General features: G+C 48.0%; 1 protein-coding gene across 1 annotated transcript in view; it reads right to left on the bottom strand.

The window, feature by feature from the left end:
• Positions 1-16,535: 16,535 nt before the first annotated feature.
• Positions 16,536-22,408, bottom strand: part of LOC119458601 (neurexin-1-like) — a 60,094-nt gene continuing 54,221 nt past the window's right edge. Inside the window, exons 19-23 of the mRNA XM_049670273.1 lie at positions 21,958-22,133; positions 20,519-20,693; positions 19,280-19,536; positions 18,214-18,325; positions 16,536-17,787 (exon numbers count right to left, since the gene is read on the bottom strand). Of these exons, the coding sequence (XP_049526230.1) occupies positions 17,063-17,787; positions 18,214-18,325; positions 19,280-19,536; positions 20,519-20,693; positions 21,958-22,133 (1,445 nt within the window). The 3' untranslated portion in view covers positions 16,536-17,062. The remainder of the gene's footprint in view (positions 17,788-18,213; positions 18,326-19,279; positions 19,537-20,518; positions 20,694-21,957; positions 22,134-22,408) is intronic.

Here is a 22,408-nt window from a genome sequence, read left to right as displayed (position 1 = left end):
TTCGCGCTCTACCCGGCTCCCAGCAGCCACGGTGAGTCAGTCACAGGTATAGTGACTGCGTTTGAAAACGCTCGGCGATATCATCGGATATAAAGAGGAACTAGCAAAGTATATCGAGTATATTTCGAGCAGTGGCAAGCCACACTCCTAGGGCAAGGGTTTGAGAACCCCCTTAAACAGCTTCGCTGTATTCTGGGCATTAATTGCTCGGATTTGCATACGTCTACGAAGCGTGTCCTTTTTTTTTTCTAAATTCTTTCTCTTTTCTACTTCTTTCGTTTACTTCACTCGAATTCTTTTTTATCATTCCGGCCTTCTTGGCACTGATATTATGGGCACCTAAATTAGTCTGGTATAGCTCGTCATACTGAATTGGGTGGCACGATTAAACAGCGCTCCTAACAGTAGTAAGATTGCGCATGCTTACCTGGTCATGGACAGCTGAGGATAAGTAGTCACGTATTCGACGAGCTTGTTTTCTTTTTCTTTTTCCTTTTTTTTTTTGGTCGTGCTTTCAATTGGCTTAAAGAAATAAAATCTGGCAGGCTCCAGTGACTCTTTCATTCTGTTAATACACAGTTACTGCTAACAGCAGTCATGGAGCTTGGCCTGCGTGGGGAGGAAGGGAGCATGGATGCTGTAAGCTGGTTACACTTTAATGTTACACTTTATTCGAGGCCTGGGTCGCGATGCTCTAGTGGGCGAGTATAATCTTCTTGGTTTCTTTCTCGACAAATTTCTGACGCAGAAATTGTTGTGCACAAGTTAGCACCTCTTTCATGCGTTGTTTATGCCAGTGCCAGTTAACTGGACGGGGTTCTCTCTAGCCACCTCCGCACGCATGAAATGGTATTCGTTGGCTACAGTATTATTACGTATATGAATTAATAACCAGCATGCGCCAATAGCACTCATAATGGCAATTTTTTTAAAGGATCTGTTGCATTGATTTGAAAGGAGGCTTCTATAGATGCATCGTTAGATATATGTATGAATATACAGGGTGTCCCAACTATCATGCACCAAGATTTTAAAATATGCACATGTCACGTAGCGGGACAGTACCAAGGTAGTGTTGTTTTCCGTCGCTTGGAGATACTCAGATCATTATTTTTTTTTGCATTCCGCCTGATTGCATGATTAGTCTTAACTAATTAATCGGCTTCTCAAATATTACATTTGGATGAAAAGCATCAATGAGAAAATTCTAGAGCAACACTTTCAGCTTTCTGTGGCTCAATACGCGCTACATAAAAATGTTTTTCCGATCGTGAAAGAAGCCCGCGAATACACGCGAAGTGCCTCGAGCGGCCATTCACGCGGCAATTTCGCGTGTATTCGCGGGCTTCTTTCGCGCTCGGTAAACCATTTTTATGTAGCACGTATTGAGCAACAGAAAGCTGTATCGAGAGTTTTTCAAGTTGCTCTACATTTATCTCGTTGACACTTTTCATCTAATTATAATATTTGAGAAGTTCATTCGTTAATTAAGACTAATTATGTAATTAGGCGGAATGCAAAAATAATCTGAGTATCTCCAAGCGACGGCAAACAACATTACCTTGGTTGTGCCCTGCTACGTGGCATTGGCATATTTTAAAATCTTGGTGCATGGTACTTGGGCCACCGTGTATACTTATCTACAATTGGGGTGAGTTTAAGCTGCAAGGATTGTAAGAAACAGTAGAACTGATGAAAAGCAGTATAAGCTATATATAGCGTGGTGCTATACATGCGCGTACATTTTTTTTTCTCGATTCCCGTCATGCGACGCGCAGTCAGCACGCCGCATGACCACATGTATGTCGTTAATCGCGGCAAGCGGCTCACCCATTAAAGAAAAAAAAAAAAAAAAAAAGGGAAAGAGAAGAATTACTCCGAGGACTTTCTTAGAACTTGGCCTGTGGTATGTGTTTCAGCACCCAGCAACTCATTCTGTATCCGAGACGACGGCCCTAACATACGCAGTCACGGATCTGCGAATCGCGTCGCGAAGGGCGCATAGATAAGAGATGACTGTGTGACTTGGTTCTGCAGAGAAAAAAGATGGGAAGAAAAAAAAAAGAAAAAGAAAAGCTAGCATGACGTCACGCCGCCAGTTTCGGCAAGGCAACCTCCTCTGACGCCTCCACTCCTTTTTTAGTTGAGTGTTGTCTCCGGGGAAGTATGCCCTCCATGGTTGACGTGTACCTTTCACGGCGTTGTTTGGTTCGTGGTAGCTATTAGTGACGCCCGGCCCCGTCACGATCTGCTTTCGCCAACAGCTCTCGCCACCTCTCTCGCTTTTACGTACATATTATGAGGGAGCGTCACGTGACAATATTGAAGCTTATTCACGCACGCACGCACGCACGCACGCACACGCACACACACACACACACACGCGCGCACGCACACACACACACACACACACACACACACACACACACACACACACACACACACACACGCACACACACACACACACACACACACACACACACACACACACACACACACACACACACACACACACACACACACACACACACACACACACACACACACACACACACACACACACACACACACACACACACACACACACACACACACACACACACACACACACACACACACACACACACACACACACACACACACACACACACACACACACACACACACACACACACACACACACACACACACACACACACACACACACACACACACACACACACACACACACCACACACACACACACACACACACACACACACACACACACAACACACACACACACACACACACACACACACACACACACACACACACACACACACACACACACACACACACACACACACACACACACACACACACACACACACACACACACACACACACACACACACACACACACACACACACACACACACACACACACACACACACACACACACACACACACACACACACACACACACACACACACACACACACACACACACACACACACACACACACACACACACACACAAAGGAGGAGGTATCGTGGGAAACCCAAGCCTGTGATACGGCAAGCGGTGTTTTTTAGTCGCCCAGCGGGTTCGTCGTCCGCTTTTTTGCTGTGCCGCTGACACGGCAACTGCATGGGAAGTCGGAACGCGCGGATAATCGAGCGTACGCTCCGGAGGTATAGAGTCGCACGATTATGATGGAGAAAGGGAAAAAAAATGACTCGCCGTCCTGGCCCTGCGATAACGGTTGTCCAGCGAAGCTGTGGAAAACTGCCACTACAACTGCTGAGCGGCTTATTCTTTATAAATACGAAATCATCATATGGGCCTGTGAAGCGAAAAATCCGGCGTTAACATCCGATGGTACCAAAACCCACGTGACCAAGTGGTGGTGACGTAACGTTTGACATGATGACGATAACGTGATTACGTCATCACCTAGCTCAAACGTCGCGTGATGACGTCATCGCAACAAAGATCACAGGATGGCATCATCACGTCAAACGTTACGTTACGCGATAACGGCATCGTCACGTGACGATATCGCCTGATGATGATGTCACCTGATGACGTCATGTGGTGCCTCTTGGAGAAGTAGCACACTGTGCGCCTTCCCGCTTCATTGCACTGTCTCTGGGATCGGCCCACATTTCTGTGTGAGCAAAGGTCTCGCACGCGGACGCAAAAAATCCCGACCAACTAGAGGCTGAACAGCTTCGTAGTAAGAGGCTAGTGGAGAGCGTGACGTCATGCAGCTATCATTCGCGAGGCAACCTCCCGCGATGTCGTTCTCTCCCCGCTTTTTCACTCGGGAAGCAATGAGAAATGCGCTCATCGCGCTTTGAATCCTGGGAACAGTACGCTGGACGCCGGAGTTGCCGCCGCTTTGTACAACCCATTCGGCTCGCTTTCTGCTCCCCGCATTTGGTTGCCTTTAGTTCTCGCCCTTGATACTTGGAAACATTGTTGCCGGTGCGACGGCGACACTATACCTCCGAAGCAGAGTACGCACCGCTATCCGCGTCGGTTACAACTTCCGAGAGACCGCGCGAGCGGCGCAGAAGAGGAGCGGACGACGAATAACCCAGCGTATAGCCGTGCGAGGTGACTAGAAAGCACCGCTCGCCATATCATGCGCTTGGGTGCTTTTCCCATGGTTCCTCCTTGGGACGCAATTCTTGGACGGATCACTTTCGGCGATACTACTGTCGCCTTCGCGTGACGTAGTGCTCAACCAGCCAACTAAGCGCGCACTGAAAGTGATATCGCCGAAAGCGACCGTCCGAGAATAGGTCCCTTTTCATTTTTTTTTATGACTAGGCTTCAAGAATGTCACGCGCCTTTCCTTCCTAGCTTGCATGGAGGAAGGAAAAAGTTACGAGAGAGCATTACGTCACGCAGCCAGCCTTGGCAAACGAACGCTCCGTGAAGCCAACACTTTGCACAGTGGCGGCCCAACACGTGACCTCTTGCGTCGAGATCACGGAGCAAGAATCGAGATTTGCTGAGACGTTTGGTTTCCATTAACTATGCCAGTAGCTTTTATTCGGTGCGCGCTTGTTTGGCTGCCCGGCCGTGGCCTCCTCTGCCTGCAGAGCGGGAACACTAAAACCAACCGCGCCTTTTGACGTGCGATCACGTGTTGGGCCGACAGATTTGGCTTCACTCGCGTTGCGCGATGCTCCCTCCTAACTTTTTCCATCCTCCATGCTAGCTTGTTTCTTTCCCTCCGTGCTCTCAGCGCGCTTGACGGTTAGAAATTACCACTGGCCTATGACGTGATGAAGGCCTATTTCCCATTAGCCTTTCCTTCATACTTTTTTTTAACGATTAGGCTTCGATATTTTCGCGTGACGCTCCCGCCTAGTCCAAGTTTCCATCCTCCACGCTTGGTTCCGATCGCTTACTCGTGTCAGTCGGCCTGCGGGAGTGATCCTCCCCATTTCCTCCCGAAACCTGGCTGACGCTGCGTCCCCGGACACTCAACAGGTGAGCGCTCTTGTCCCGGTTTGGTTTAGTGGGGGAGGAGGCGACATCTGGCGTCGGGGGACATGAGTCAGGCTCGGCTGACGTCAGCTGCGTCCACGCGACTGCCGCCCGCCGCGGGGTTCGTTGCTTGGCACTCTATATACCTAACGCCCGGCGGCCGCGGTGAGTCAATCACGTGGCGTGGTTCTTGCGTTTTTGTTGGAGTATCCTCTGCCCGAATATGGATTGGCCGTGAGTGCGGGTCTACCTCCTGATTCGTTCACAGCTGTGCATTATTGTTACCCGTGCGGCCATTCGTGGGAGAACGTTAGAACACCTTCTCATAAGCAGTCCTATAAGTTCGTACTGCAAAGATGCGCTTTGAGATCAGCAGTGAATCGCCTCGGTGATCGTCCCTTTCGGCGTAGCAAAATTGATTGGGCCATGGGGTAACGCTTCGTCACAGCGCTCCGCTCTAAATGCCTTAATAACCTAACTTACTCAAAGTGTTACTGTGTAGTTTTTTTTTTTTTTTTTTTTGTAGCTGCACCGAATGTTTAAGCATTGCTTATGCCAGTACAATTGTAACCCTTCATCTAAATTACTGAATGAGGCGGCCGTTACATCTACGAGGAATCGAGATGCTTAACTGAATAATTAGCATAATTATGGTGATTAACTTTTTCGTTAATTCCTTACGGCACAACAACCTCTCGCCAGGGTGGAGATCGTTGCAACGCTGAGAAGCCTGGTAACGAAGTGTAACGTTTATTTCATATTCATCGATAATTACTTTTCAAAGTGGGAAATTCTGGACTCCGACCCAGGTGGCATTGTTGGCGGTTCTTTGACATTTGATGCAGACAGCGCCGTCGCACGCCCGCCTTCACCGACGGCTTTCATCGCACGAAAACCGCTGAGGAACATCACCGTTCGCTGTAAACGAGCACCAGACCTGACCCGTGTGAGTATAAATGTTCGGGGAGGGAAGGCGGCAAAGCAACTTTTGCATCGGTCGAGAAGTACCCGTGAGCTGCTGCTTATAATAATGCTTATTAATGCGGAAACAGTTATATGACCCTGGAGGCAGAAAAGCCGGCGTTGTAGGCAACGAGTGGTACCAAAATCGTCATCATCAGTGACGTCATCAGCGTCTTGTACGACGCCAGTAGTACTACAGAATTAAAATTAGAACAAGTTAGAGTAAATTGACTTAACCGCCTGATCGAGACCCGAACGCAACTATGGGGAGTACTACGGTTAGATGGCAAAAGCTGCGTCTCCATGTACGAAAAAAAAAAAAAAAAGCTATCTCAATCATCTCCTCATGTTTGTTATATGGTAAAAAACTGCATTTCGTTGCTTAGACGCAGAGATGAAGATGAAACTACGCGTCGTGCATTGCCTTGTTGCTGCCGCGTCCGGTATTGTCACGCAATCTCAGTGGTTTCGAAAAACACCTCGAGGTTGCTTCCGGCCGCCTGGGACGACACAGAGTTCTAGATCAATTGAGTGTCAAATTTCTCGAAAGCGGATGACAAGAATATGAGTGAAGCAATTCTTTACAGTTACACATGCACCGTACTTCATATCCAGAATAAATACTTTGCGTAATCACTTCCGAGTGAACTTCGAAAAAAAAAAAAGTGTTGAAGGCAATGGCAATGTATTGTACAAGGGGTCCTAGGAAGTGGAGTAAAGTGAACGAAATTGAAGTAAAGTGAATGAAAGTGAATTAAAATGGATTAAGGTGGATAAAGTGGATTAAGGTCGATTAAGGTTGGTACAAATTAGGGCAAAGTGGATTAAGGTGGTCTTTTTCTTTTTGCTTTCATCACTCGAAATCTGCGCATCAAATGTGTGAGAGCAGAATGCCAGTCACTGGAGGCGCTTGATAAGTCAAATGAAGCCGCGCAGCGTATACAAACAGCTGCGTTTACGGATGGGTACATATGACTCATTCGTCGTGCATCTGTATCTGCGCACGTTGCAGTCTCCGAACATCTGTCATGCATTGTTACGCTATCGATGCACGGATAAGCAGCGTGGCTCGGTTTATTTTTTTTCCTCTGCACTTGGCCTATAACACGAGTGACCTTTGAGCTGCTGCTCTGTCCGTGTACGCGTTGCATCATGGTCTCGGCTGATTACTAGGCCTATGCGAGTATCAATTTTTTGGAGACCGAATTCGAATATGACGAATCGAATAGTAGGCCAGTAGCGAATAGAGTCAAGTCGAATTTCGCATACTATTGTATATAAAGGACAGCCGTTCCTCGCCAGTTAGTATCAAACCGATGTTCCTATATCCTGTAGTATTCACAACGTTAGCAAGTTTCCGTTATAACATTGCACGTTATGAAGCGTTGTTTGTTAGAAGTCCAAATGGAGCGTTAGGATCCAAATAAGCTGTTTGTTTGTATAATCGGGACTCTTCGGAGAGTCCTATAGGGATCGCGGTTTAAAAGGAAACGTCCGACTCATTGACCCAACGCACTTTTGCTCCTATTTTACGTTTCGATCGTGTACACTCGAGCACTTGAACTATTTGAAAACATTCGGGAAAATATACCGACCGCGGTAGCGCAGATGCTATGACGCCACGCTGCTGAGCTCGAGGTCGCGGCGTCGATCGCGGTGGTGGGAGCCACATATCGATGAGAAAAAAAAAAAAAAAAACACTTGTGTGTTGTCTATAGATTTAGGCGCACGTTAAAGAACTCCAGGATGTCAAAATAAATCCGGAGGAGTCCCTCGCTATGGAGTGCCTCGTAATCAGATCGTGGTTTTTGGCACGTAAAATCCGGTAATTTCTGATTTAATTTTTATTTGGAAAATATTCGCATTTACGAATACTGACTATTCGATTTGAAGACCCAATGGAATAGGACATTGTTGGATTCGTTATATTCGAAATTTTCAATATTCGCATATGCTCCTAGCGGTGATTACTGAAGCTAGTAGTTCAATAAATATTTGCACGGCGTTAGAAAGGTAGGGAAACATTTCTTTTCTGAATTTTTCTGCAGAATGATTACCCCAATTCACAGAAAACGGCGATATTCATGACGTCGCACAATAATGGATACCGCGATTAGGACACGAAATTCGAAGAGTGAAGTTGTTTCTTTTTTACTCTGGAGAAGCCAATGATTAATTAATTAATTAATGAAATGATTATACGTACTTTCAAGGCCTGTAGGCACTACAGGAAGGAGTGGTAACAAACCAAAGTAATGTGCACACAAATATTTAAAAAAATATATGTTAAGTGATAGCGTGGTAGATTGCGGTCTGGAATGAAGATACGTCCCGGATGTGAAAGATTACCCCGTACACTATTGTACGGGGTAAAAAAGAGTTAAGGTACCTATTCGTTCGGCAGGCTGGAGGTACCAGTGAGGATGGAGGTACCAATGAAGATGAAGCGTTGCCGGTGCCCTGTAAAATAATTTACGCCCTTAAAAATGAATGAGGGTGAAATATGTGTCTCTAACTCACACCCTTGCAACCTTTTTGAGTCTAAGGGTGTGAGCTTTTTTCCGCTTGGGTTGCCACGCGGTATATACGTTAGTATGAAACTAAATATAAGCATGCAGGCCCGTTTCATAGAGATACTGAGTTGTAAACACATTTACACCTTTATTCGCTCTTAAGAGTGTAAAGTTGGGTAAAAAAAGGGGTGAGGGGTTATAGGTACGTTTACGCCGTTCATTCAATTTTAAGGGGGTCATTTTGGTTGTGAGGATGTGAGCTAATAGACACATTTACACCCTTATTCACATTTAAGGGTGTGAATTTGGGTGTAGGGGTGTGAGTTACGGACACATTTACACCCTTATTCACTCTTAAGGGTGTAAATTATTTTACTGTAATAGTTGCCGAGTGGCCGTCTGAGCATTGAGATTAAGGAATATGCAGCCATCTTCGGATGACGCGGCAGACCTCGGGGAGACAGAACCCTTTGTCTCGCATGCATTATGATGACGATGCGTGCTGATGAAGGGCAGAGAGAATTGTTGTCATGGGGAGGAAGGAAAAATAACAGCACGGAGCATGACGTCAGACAGCTATGTCCTCGGCAAAGGTAACCTCTTCCGACATCGTTCACTGCGCTCTTTCACTCGGGAAATCGTGGGGAAATGCACACACAGTGATGTCAACTTCCTGTGCCCAGATACCTCTAGAATAACCCCTAGAAAATCCCTAGCTTTATCATCAATATAAAATCAAATAATCATTATATATATATATATATATATATATATATATATATATAGATGATTATTTTCAAGAGTCGACAGTCAGCTCTTAATGTGAGAATGAATAATGACGCTACTATATGGCGCGAAAAACGAGAACAAAAGCTACAGAACTCACGGCGCTTGAAAATCATTTGTGCCTCAACATCTTGTCATGGGCAAAGATCATTACGAATCAATTCAAATTTGTCCAACTTTCCATTGAGGCTGTATCGCTTCGTCGTTTGCTTCTGGAGAGCGGATGCAGGGCGTACATTTAGTTTTGATTCTCCTTCCCAGTGGGACAAAATGTACGCAAGCCGATTACCGTTAACGGTGTTCGACAAGATATGGGACCTAGTCATCCGCTACTTTCGCTTTCTTATCAACATCTGCCAAATTTCAGAGACCGCAATTTGTAACGATCGAAGCTGCAAAGATCGAATATATCTTTTTATAATATCCATTGCTCATGTGGCTAATCCCAGCGATGACAATGGCGTTCCAACCAACAGCAAAGAGCGAAATAGTAGAAATTGAAATGTGTAATTACAAAATATCGTCAAATATGTAGGAATCCGCCGCTGGCAGCTGCTTTCAGCATGTTTTAAGAATCCCTAGATATTGCCACAAGGACGCTAACTCCCAAGCTGGTTACAAAATCCCCAGATCTAGGGACAAATCTCTAGATTTGGTATCAAGTGCACAAATCGCGCGCTGAACCTTAGGAACAGCATGTCGTATGTACACGGCTTCTTTCGTGGTATACATAGGCAATCCCGTACGGTGAAAGATAGCTTCAGTTTCAAATAATATGCGCGCCCCTAGCGGTTGGTATTCGCGACTCCAAGTAAATGCTCGCTACCTTAGCGGCCGCGCCGAGAAACAGCCGATCCAGGTCAGGTTTGAAGCTGAAAGACGGTATCCTATCACGGCATGCGCCGAATGCCTCGTAGTTTTTCAAATCGTCGTGATGCCGCCCCGCACAAGCCCGAAAATGAAAAGAAGACGGATGTCGAAAGACTTTTGTTGTGTATTGTTATGCGTGTCATGGCGGTGGAAAGGTAGTATTGTATGATTTCATCGTTCCTAGAAAGAAGCAGACGACGCGCATCGGAGGTCGACTTGGATAAGAAACTTCCGAATTGGGAAAAGGTGACTGATACTATATACATCCCGGTTTGTTCGAAACACTTCACTCGGGTCGACTTCTTTGTTCCCAGCGAGTAGACAATTGCTTTTTCTTTGTTTATTTTAAATATCTTGCTGGCGTTTCAAATCTCGGAGTGTACTTTGTTCAGGCAGGCGCTTTGATAGATTACAGTGACGTACGCTTAAGCTTCATTTGATTTTTGTTCGTTTATAGTTTTCTGCCCCGGCATTAGTGTGACTAATGCATTAAGCAGCATGAATATTCTCGCTAATGTGCTTTTGTCTGTAGGCTGGGTAGCAGGAATGATAACTGCCTCGGAAAGTCTGAAGTTCATCATGACTCATGTTATTCCGCGAAGCGACATATAGTTTTCATAGCACGCTTTAGCATAGCGGTACAAGCAGAAGGTGCTGTTTTGTCATGCAACGCGGTGAGTTGTCACTTCATTTGCTCGCAAGGAATTTAGAAGCAACTGCAAACAGCGGTCCTTCCAGCTTCGGAGCGTTCGACCTGCGCACAGGCAACTAGGTTGCTTTCCGACCGTGACTGTGCGCACAGCTAAATTCCATTACAACTGGTTCAGTTCGTTTCCAAGTCATGCATTTGCACTAATGCAACTGACTTTGGCTGAAGAAAACCCTCGCTAAATTTTGGAAGCCTGCTGGAAGAAACTCAACTTGCATGGTCCGATTGGTTGTTATTCACTTTTCACGTTTCACCGGGTTGGAGAATTTCTACGGGCGGCCGGTGTCTGCTGTTTTCCCAAGCCCGGGCCCTACCTCGAACACTGCGTACTGCGAGCACGTACACGTTCCAGTCATCAGACGCAGACGACCTTATCACACGTATCAGCTATCTATAAAAAGAAGGTGCACCCCGACTCACAAGCGGAACTCGCATTTGTTTTTATACCAATTGACACACTGACCAGGTAACCTTAGTGTTTAGCCTCGTTGCGTCCGTGTAGAATATCCGTATATAGTTTCTGAAAGCACGAGAGACTTTACTGCTTATATATTGTGAGATGTTATACGTGATATACAGCAACACTCTTCTCTTTCTCTTTTTTTGTCCCTGGTATGTGCCATTGTGCTTGGACCCTTTCTGGACTATCATCAGGATCGGCCCACATGACAGGGGCATGTGCCATTGAGCTTGGGTCCTTTCTGCGCTATCACCAGGATCGGCCAACTTTTCAGCGTCACACCGCCACCACCACCACCACCGCCGACACTTGTGAGTCTACAAAGCTTCGCTTAAAATCCCGACAAACTAGAGGCTAACAGCTTCCCTGTAAACCATATTATTTTCTGTTGCGCCCTAATGCGTAAAGAATGATGATGTGAGGTTTCCCCTAAAGCTGGTACGAGTGCGTTCGCAACGAGGATTGGGCGCGAAACAATATTTCGACAAAATACTGGCTCTCCCGTAATCGAGAGTAGATGTGAGCATGAAATGGCTACCATATGGCGTCTTTTGCTGCCTGTGGTGCCGCCGCCTTCAACGGCGTTTCTTTCTGCAACAGTCCAACGTGCTCAGCGTCTGTCGGCACTTTTTATTCCTACCCCATCGAAGTAGTCGGCTGCAAATGTGCGGCCTTAGGTCCCTGTATCTGCTTTTTGAACGTCGCTATTGGAAATGACAAATAAAACTTCAGCGTGCTAGAAGTTACAGCTTGAGTGATATTGTGAAGAAACATCAGGAAGAACTCGGAAGCAATGTTTTTTTTTTTTTTTTTTTTTTTACTTGTTTGGAGAGTAACTAGCGTATGTAATGCGGTCCTGTACAAAGGGTTGGGGGCCAGAGACCGCATTTGCTTAAGTCTTGACTGGTTGCCCGGATGATCTCGCTTTGTTCTCGCTATACTTCCTGGCATGTTCTCGTTTTGATTGCCCGGATGTTCTCGTATGAGTGCGCGGATAACGGCTCTGGCTTTTGGCTATCACTTGAAGGTCGCCGACAAGGGCAGCTAAAAGCATTTCATGCTTAAAAACGTTTTACAGCCACCACATACAAAAGCAAGTTCCTGTTCAGTTCACAGCCAGGGCAGGAACTTTCTGGCATTTCAATCGTAGTGACTGCTCTTTTTTTGCTTCCCTTATGTCCATGTTTTCTACTCCTTCCTTTTCCAGCTATGACGCTGCCCTTTCGACCAACGTTGGAGATGACTTGCAACAAATGATTTGAGGCCTTTTTACACGGAACGTCTAGAGAACGCCTGAAAAAAAAATCTGGAGTTTTAAGTGTCAGAACCAGGATCTGATTATGAGGCACGCCGTATAGTGGTGGATTACGGATTAATTTTGACCACCTGAGGTTCTTTAACGCGCACCTGAATCGAAGTACGCGAGCGTTTTTGCATTCCGCCCCCATCGGAATGCGGCTGCCGCAATCGGGATCGAACACGCAACAGTATAAGTTTGAAGACCAATGTGGGCAAAGTACTGTAAGGTAATGTAGCTAAATATTATTCCGTAGCCTGGCAAGGAGAAACAAGCTTGTTCATGATCGATAGTCAGCCTGTTGATGCTATCCCCAGTAGCTACACTCCCACGTCTAGTCTTTTGCACATACTCGTTATAACGAAACGGGATATAAAGAAATAATCGATATAACCAAGCAAATAAAATTCCTCTGGAAATCCTCATATATATTCGTATTGCAGTAGATGCAATATTGGATACGACGAATCATATTAGTTATAAAATAGTAATCTTGAGTCCCCCCTTAACTTCGTTATAGTGAGGTTTTACAATAACCAAATAAGAGGTTGGAGGAATGCGAATACCCAAGTTAATATAATTAATTATTTATTGATCAATAATTTATTTATTTATTTATTTAGTTACAGATACTGCTGTCTCGATACACGAGACATAGCAGGAGTGGATACACCAGACAGTAGATCAAAACAACGTATCCAACATAGTTGTTCTTTAATTTTTCTTTTTTTCCATTTATTTTTCCTCCACTTATATCTTAGTTTTACCTAGTTTCACTATATTACTTACTGCCGATACATTGTTGTCCTTTAATATCGTTATTTACTTATGTCTGTATTATTATTTATCATTTTTGCAATTGTACTCATTCAGTTACCGTTCTTGCCATTGTAACTTTTATGTTAACCATGAACAGGAGGTCCCAATTCAGTTTGTACTATGGGACCTCCTTCTGTATACCTATATCTGCAAAACCTTTTTGTGAAATAATAAAAATTTGATTGATTGATTGATTGATTGATTGAATGAATAAATCTGAAACGTAATTACAAAATGTGGTTAGACAATCCTTTCAAAAACTCTTCATTGGGTTTTTTTTCGCAAGGAAACAGCTAGGTTGTTCCAAATTTCAACAATTCTTGGAAAAAAAAAGAATGCTTAAAACAATTTACAAAAGACTGGAAAGGAACAATCTTAAGTGGGTGGGAACGGCGCATGGCACGCCCAGTGGAATGACTGAAGGAAATCGGTGCTTGAATGTAACTTTGGCCGTGTACAATCCCATGTAGCAGAGTGATACATTCAAGTGTGCGTCGGTGAGCCAAGGGTTCTATCGATACTGCGCATGCGTGAGATGACGGAAGCATGGCCGCCGTGGTAGTTAAATTGGTAAAGCACCGTACTCGTAATGCAGAGAATGTGGGTTCGACTCCCGTGTGCGATATCTTCTCGGCTCACTTTCATTTCCCTTTATTATTTCTACGTTTTCATCAATTGTAACCAATATAATTTCCGCTATGCTTTCCCTGGCTTAAAATAGGGCCCTTCTAATCCCCTTGTTTCTATTGCCGTATGTGAAATGTGCGAATGCAGCATTAAATCAATAGCGCTTGGGAATATTCGTCACATTGTCTCGCCAAACCCTATTGTTTCAATGACTGCGCATTGCAGGGTTCTGTGGGCCCGCTTTGCCAGTTTGAGACGTATTAAAAGCGTGTGTCCGCGTGCACGTACTCGCGCACTTTTAGGGAACGCGGAGCGAAGTCTTTCGCGTTATCGCCGCTCCCCAGCGGCACCGCGCACAACGCCACTCACTGCACAAGTCACCACGACACTCTAAACGTTGAGGGGAGTATCACAGGAGTAAAGTGACCGATTGACTCTTCAAGGCATTGTTTTACTCTCGCAAAATGCCGGCTGGAGTGAAATGCATTGCTCACTCCGTAAGCAACGACAGAGTGAAATGTTCTTTGTACTCTGTCCTTGTGAGAAAGAGAGAGGCACAGTAGAACGCCCGTTTTACTCTTGCGGCAATAGAGAGCAATAGGTAGCGTATACTCCTGGTTCAACTGCAGGAGGCTGGTCGTCCGGAACGTGGCGATGTATCACTTATAGTATATCGCTCGAACATCTCGCGAGTTTCTTGGCCACGTCGCCACACAATCACCGCATAGACTGGTCCAGTAGATGATAATGGCCTCGAAACTGAACAACAGAGAACATATCCTTTCTCTATGATTGAACATTCGAACATCAAACTCGTCTTCAGATGAAATTTGTTCTCTTTTCGTCGGCGGCTCGAAACAGCCAGCGCCTGAGCTGCCGGCGGGCAGCCATATTCTATTCCCTTTGGCACGGGGCAGTCTGTGGCTATTAAAAAATAATTTTACTCGGCATAATAATGCACGAATAGCGCGTACACACAATTTTGTCAACTGGGAAGCTTTCTAGCGGTTTCGTGACGTCGAAGTGGGCGTGGCCCGAAATTATTTGACCAATCGCGGAGGGCTCATGGCGGCAGAAAAGAATGTCGAACTGGTAGCTTTACGTTATCGGCACCCCCTTGCTGTTCAAGGTGTCTTTGTCACTTGCGCTTCCTTTCTGCACTCATCTTAACCAACTTGCCCAAGCTTTGATCCTGATCACCTCGGAAGTTTTCCTAATAAGCACTGCGCAAGCAGCCAGTCAGTAATGAGGAATGTGTATTCATGAGCTCATTCTGTGTCCCCAAGGCGTTTGCATCAGGGGCTTTACTGAACGAGGAGTAACATACTGTTATCAGCCGTCGCTACACGCGAGCGGAATGTATCGCATAACTGGGACAAACTCATCGCGTGCTCACCTGTTCCCCTTCCACCTGCATGAGTCGTAATTGTTAACCCAAATTTCGGGATTTATAACGCCCTAAAATTTCACATTGGGTTATGAGGGAAGACATACTGGTGAGCTTCGGATTAATTTTGACCACCTGGGGTTAGTTAACCTCAATCTAAATTAGGTACACGAGATTTTTTTTTTTTCACTCAACCTCTCTCGGAATGCGGCCTCCGCGGCCGCAAATCGATCCCGCTACCTCGATCGGGCTCGAAACGGTTCATTTGTCGTGACTGAGTGCAAGGCATATCATCATCATCATCATCATCATCATCATCATCATCATCATCATCATCATCATCATCATCATCATCATCATCATCAGCCTATATTTTATGTCCACTGCAAGACGAAGGCCTCTCCCTGCGATCTCCAATTACCCCTGTCTTGCGCTAGCGTATTCCAACTTGCGCCTGCAAATTTCCTAACTTCATCATCCCATCTGGTTTTCTGCCGACCTCGACTGCGCTTCCCTTCTCTTGGTATCCATTCTGTAACTCTAATGGTCCACCGGTTATCCATCCTACGCATTACATGGCCTGCCCAGCTCCATTTCTTCCGCTTAATGTCAACTAGAATATCGGCTATCCCCGTTTGTTCTCTGATCCACATTGCTCTCTTCCTGTCTCTTTTCGTTCCATCGCTCTTTGTGCGGTCCTTAACTTGTTCTCGAGCTTCCTTGTTAAACTCCAAGTTTCTGCCCCATATGTAGCACCGGTAGATTGCAATGATTGTACACTTTTCTTTTCAACGACAGTGGTAAGCTCCCAGTCAGGATTTGGTAATGCCTGCCGTATGCACTCCAACCCAATTTTATTCTTCTGTAAATTTCTTTCTCGTGATCAGGGTCCCCTGTGAGTAATTGACCTAGATAAAGGTACTCCTTTACAGACTCTAGAGGCTGACTGGCGATCCTGAATTCTTGTTCCCTTGCCAAGCTATTGTGTAGCAACGTGTAGGCATAGTGTAGCAACGTTCAAACACAAGTGGTAGCACCTCAGATTGGAGCCGCCATTTTTTTTTTCATGGGGGTGCTGTTTTGGGCGTATTCACTGCGGCCTGCTAGTCCACAGCAACGTGGTGGTTCACGCGCCGTTTTTTCTTTTTCTTTTTCTTGAGCACGGAGAAAGTGAGACCAACGCGCACGCAAAGTCCCAGTTTTATTAACGGCACTGTCGTCAGTCCTCTAGAATTATTGCTGGTGTCGCTCGCTGCTGCCTTCGCGGCACGATTAACACTTGTCCACCTAGTGACGTCATCACAAAGCACGGGAGGTTTGCCCGCACCTTTTGTCACAGAAAGAAAGAAACAAACAATGAAAGAAAGACGAAGACGGGCACGGGGCATCTTCTTGCTGACGCGGGGCAGAACCAAGGTGGAGGCATTGTCCAACTGATATGCAATCCTCCTGCTGCGAAAGTCTATTTTGTACGGCAATGGCGGGGGGCCTGCTGGTAGCAGTGACGTCACGGTGCACGTCACGAGCGCTGGAGACGATTCTTGGCTGTGCCAATGCAGCCGTGCGACGGAGAAAGTAGGGGTTGCGCGGCCGTGCGCCGGTTTTGAAAGACTCTTTTGTCGTTTGCGCTGCAGGGGAGAGGCTCAGACGTACCACTCGCGAAGGTCCTTCTTTCTCTTGGCGCCGTTGCCAGCCTTGGGCTGAACGGCACCGTTGAGTTGCTGCGCAGTGGCCACGGGCTGGTAAGCTTCGCCCTGCTGCGCCGCGGCACCCTTGGAGGCCCCCGCCGCCACCACGGGCGCCCCGGCCTGCTCGACCTTGTAGGCACCTGCTGGCCGGCTGCGGAACTGGTACACGAGCAACGCCACGATCACAATGCTGATGAGGATGCCGGCGATGACGCCGATCACCAGGGCCGTGCTGTCCGCCGAACTCTTAAGCTTGGGCGCCGGTCGCGCCCTCTCCTGGTCGGGCACCGTCAACTCGGGGATGGGCACGCTGATGACGGCGGGCGGGGCGCCCTGTGTGCTTCGTGGCTGCCACGGCGCGCGCGTCACCGTGAAGGTGCGCACGATGCTCCACTCGTGCTGGCGCCGTCGCGTCGTCGTCGACGTCGACGGCGTCGCCGTGGGCGCCGCGGCCGTCGTGCTCGTCGTCGTCGAGCTGCTCGAGAAGCTCTGCTCGGGAGGCGCCGGCGGCGGCGACGCGCCGCCGCCGTCGTCGTCGTCACCGTCGGGCGCCGAGCCCGAGCCGCCGTCGAGGCAGTCCTCGTCGTCGCAGTCGCCCTGCGTGACGACCACCACTGGCGGCGGCGAGGGTGCCGGCCTTGCGGTCGGCTGCACGTACACGGCCGTGATGAGGTCGTCCCCTGGAAAGACGCGAGCCCACGGTTTCTCACGAGAATGGAAAACTGGGCGAGTTTTGTATAAGAGTGCGTGGTTGGCGAATAACAGCGCGGGTGAGGGCGAAAAACAAAGACTAGAAAGACGACCGAAAAGGCGCCGACTTCAACCTTAACGATTTGAAAGCAGTTCAGTCCTGGCAGACAGGGACAAGAGGAAGACTTAACCCCCTCGGCGCGCTTCGTCTCAGCCTCGCTGTTAAAGGCAACCAAGCACGGTCTCTCAATTCTACAGGCAGGTGGCACCTCTCAGTGTTCATCGTGTCAAGGGTGCCTCAGTGTCCTCCTCGCCCGCCGCTTCGTACGGAACGGCGGGCGAGGAGGACACTGAGGCACCCTTGACGCGATGAACACTGCGAGTTGAAAAGCATGTGCCCTGCTCCGGAGTCTTACCGGAGCCGAAGCCGTCCGCGCCGCAATCGTCGTCATCGCTGTCGAAGCAGCCGGAGCCTTCCGAGAACACCAGGTCGTCGCCCTCGTAGGATCCGGGAGAGGCTCGCGGTTGCTGCGGTACACACAAATCGGCCGATGTCACATCGTCCCTCCGAAATGCGCAAGCTGAAGAAGTGGTGGGCACACGGCGCCTTCAAAAGGCCTGAATGTGCAATGTCATCCAATTCATCCCTACTGATTGTCATTCTGAATATCATCCCAATTCAGTATGGCTGACTGGTCAACGAGCCCACATGGCCATCCACCACAATGCCACCGTTGAATGCACTAAATTTGCCGTGAACCTGAGAGGACGTTTATTGATGTCGCGCTAGTGAACGTCGTCCACGCTAAGGAGACCACAGCAGTTGCTTTTCGAGGCCCTCTTATACCTATACCGTGGTGCTGAGACAATTCAGGCTTGAATATAGGACTAAATGATGTGGGTTCCCTCTACACATATCATCGTCCACCTTCTCTTGCAGCTTTCGTCGTCCTAGGTCTCTCTCTGTCTCTCTCACAGACTCACACACACAGATACGCAACGTGAAAATATATGGTGCCTGGCACTACTGTTTCACGAAGAACTCTACTGAGCACTGCCCTTCGCTGACTACACAAAGAACGCTTTGCCAACGTACTTTCAGTCAGTCGGCCTGCGCTGTATAGTATGTCACTTCAACCAAACGAAATTAAGGACGCGTGATCCTCATTTGTGCAGATTGAATGGATAGAGTCAGCGGCAACATGTATGTACGCGTGTCCATAGGGTAGCCGGACCAAACGGGAGATTTGACTGTTTCCAGAACGCCTTTGAAGACGTGGATTTAGTATACGCGAGAAGGACGGAGCGCGCTCTGCGTAGAATTGTAGCTTGCACTCGCACTTAAAGGAAACGAGATCTGGCACTATCGATCGAACGCACCGAGGCGGCATAATCAATAGGCTCTTTATACGGGACACTCACTGGACAATTTTGCACTGCGCGATGACTAGCCGCAACGGGTACATGGGGCGGTCCTTATACCTGCTGCATGCGTGGCGACCCCTTGGGCGGCTCGTACGGGATGGAGAGGAGAAGCTGAACGTCCCCCTGGATGCGGACCCGGGGCTCGTTCTCGGCGGCCAGGTCCAGCAGGCGCACGCCGTCGAACACCAGGCCCGCCATGACGCCCTCGAAGGGACGCTGCACTGCGTCGCTGTCGGCGCCACCCTGCTGGTGGCTGCTACGGAATCCGCCGGTCTCCACCGACCAGTAGCGCGACAGCACGCCCGGCGCACGACCTGCAACGCCAGGGGGCGATTGATCATAAGGCTGTGTACCAATACTGGCGCCGTAGACGACTAAATATATTACAGCTTAAGCAGACTGCGGCCGTCTTTCCAGTTCTGACAAAGTCGGCAAAAAGACAACTTCGCGAGGACAACATGAAACATAAAAAAGACAAAAATAAAAGACACGATGCTGGTTACTTTGCTGTTCAAACGCCATGGCGGCTTAACAGACTGATGAGGAGTACATTTTAATGAAGAGAAAGGGGGAGAGGTCGGCCTGGAGAGCGTGTCTCTAGCCAGCTGCTACTCCTCAGTGGGGTAAGGGGAAGTGGGAGATACAGGGAGAGGTAGGTGGCACGTGATCATGATATGGCACAATGAGCCAATATACACACGTTGTCCAATACGCGGATGTGCGCTTTAGACACACTACACGCAGGAGTAATCTTGTCCAACAGACTGAGAGTGATTGGAAACTCAACGGGAAGGTCTCCTTTGTCACTGTATTTGTGTGGAAGAAAACGTAGTCACGCTTTCGATCTTATGCGCTTAATAAAAAAGTCACAGCGCAGCTAAAAATGTGTTTTTTTGCATAGGTTCGCACACGAATAAAGTTAAGAAACAGCAGTAATTCGTGCTCCCCTTAGCTTTTTCTTGTCGCCGGGAGGTGCCGTCAAGTCGCAGATACGTCTAATGCGTTTTTTCAGGTGCGTCCCATTATTACTCGGGCTCGCACGCGATGGGCTCGACGCTGTCAACGTATAGACTAACTAGTCTCCATCATTCTTTGGATCAGCGCGGAAAACGACGGCAACACAAAGAAGGGAACAACACAGGACGAGCGCTGGAAGAATGAATCATTTCCAACTCGCCCAATTTTCCACCGTATACTGTTTCCAGTGGTGGCTGCAGAATTAGAACGCACCCTTAAGAGGCGCGCGTTCGGAGAATGCAAGGCGCGCGCTTGTGTCAGAGGTATAGGTCTCCTCACCCTTGATGCTTCTCGCGTGCGCCGTCCGGTCGTCGACGGTGAGCGTGACGTTGGCGCCGTCCCGACGCACGCGGGCCACGTGGTAGCGGCCATCGTTCACTCGCAGCCCGGGATCGCTGGCCGTCAGGTCTCCCGCGTTTCCCGCGCTGTATGTCACAAGCAGTTTGCCGCCCTCCTGAAAGAAGAGCGAGTAGTGAGCTTGGGGCTGGCACCTGGTCGAGATCGCTATACCGCTTTGTGAGCCATACGCTTTGTGGCATTACGGCCAGGTAGGTAGGTAGATGAGGGGGTGGGATTGCGGTTGCCGTACACTGTACCGTATCAAAAACAGGAAAAAAAAATAGAAACGAAGAAAAAAAAAAGAGAGACCGTAAGCTCCATAATCAATTATCTCATATAATAATAAGGAGGGGGTGCCATATGAATACCCATGTTCTCATGTATCGTATCATACTGCCTTCTTCGAGATTTGCCTCGAGCTACGCCGATATCATCCGGCTCAAGACCACCATGGGTGAATACGATTGGACACTTTGTGTCCTGAAAGAAGAGTGAGTAGTGAGCTGGGGCCGGCACCTGGTCGAGATCGCTATACCCTTTGTGAGCCATACGCTTTGTGGCATTACAACACCACCATTCTTGAAATAGCACTATACTTAGCAAATCCTCGTTGTTATGGATACGCCCACGAACCGTCAGCACCAGCGAGATATGACAAGGTCTTAACTACGACGCAGCGCTGCTGGTTGTCTCTGACACCAGCACCTCCGCCTGCCCCCAAGAAAAAGGATCTAGCTTCTGATACTTGGATTTGTACCGCCTCGAGGTCTTACCTTGTATTCCTGCAGTAGGCGTACCTCAAGAAAGACCTCGAGGCGGGACAAATCGTCCAAGTATCAGCAGCTGGCTCCTTTTTCTTGAGGGCGGGCGGAATTGCTGGTGTCAGATACAAACAGCACGCTGCGTTAGTATTTCAAGAATTTGTCATATTTCGCTGGTGCTGACGATTCGTGAGCGCATCTATAACAACGACGATTTGCTAAGTACATAGTGCTGATTCAAGAATCGTGGTGTTGTAATGTCCCAAAGTGCTTTGACTGACGGGGGCGAACTGGTATATGGCTTAACTGCATGGTGTAAGTTACGCTGCTGAAGTGGCACATCACGGAAACACTGGTATATGTCCGTTTCGGGTTTACGAGTCAGCGTCAGCGTCCGACCTAAGCAGCGCAAATTATACCATAAAGTCATGTTCAGTTTGAACAAGAAATGTCGGTGAAGCCGGGACATAACGTCTTGTTGAGCTACTGCTCATAACTTCAAGCCACCATCTTGCTGTCAACTTTCTGTCTTGTTTGGATAAAGTCACGTTGAAACTTGTGCTCTTTCCGAGTCGCAACGGACGGAGGCAGGCGCTCCGGAGACCACTTGCCACTCACAATGTGCAGGAGCAGGAAGTGCTGGTCGGGTCCGGACACGTGTACCAGCACCGCGTCGTCGGCCGTGCTGAGGAAAGCCAGCGCGAGCAGATCGGCTCGAGACGCCGCTCGCGGACCGCCGCTCGGCGTGAAGCGTACTAGGCCAGGCCGGGGTCCAAACTTGTACGCGATGCTCTCTGCGAACGAAAGAGGGCGCCGTGTGCAGAGGGCTGCATTTCGAAGCGAGATCAGGGTGCCTTAGCACGCGTAGTTATAAAGCGAGGTACACCGAGGACGAAGACGCATGTGCTTGCTTCGGTAAAGCTAGGGAAACGAAGGAACATGTTTTATTGGAATGTGAGGATGTCTACCCAGCTGCCAGTTTAGGCTCCTCTGTCCTCCTTGAAGCCCTTGGGTTCAGGGATAGCAGGGGGGAAAGTAAACATGTCCGCAATGGAGATTAGTAAAAGAC

The sequence above is a fragment of the Dermacentor silvarum genome, chromosome 7 (assembly GCF_013339745.2).
Source record: "Dermacentor silvarum isolate Dsil-2018 chromosome 7, BIME_Dsil_1.4, whole genome shotgun sequence".
NCBI classification, from domain to species: domain Eukaryota; kingdom Metazoa; phylum Arthropoda; class Arachnida; order Ixodida; family Ixodidae; genus Dermacentor; species Dermacentor silvarum.
This window is presented reverse-complemented; position numbering and strand designations above follow the sequence as displayed.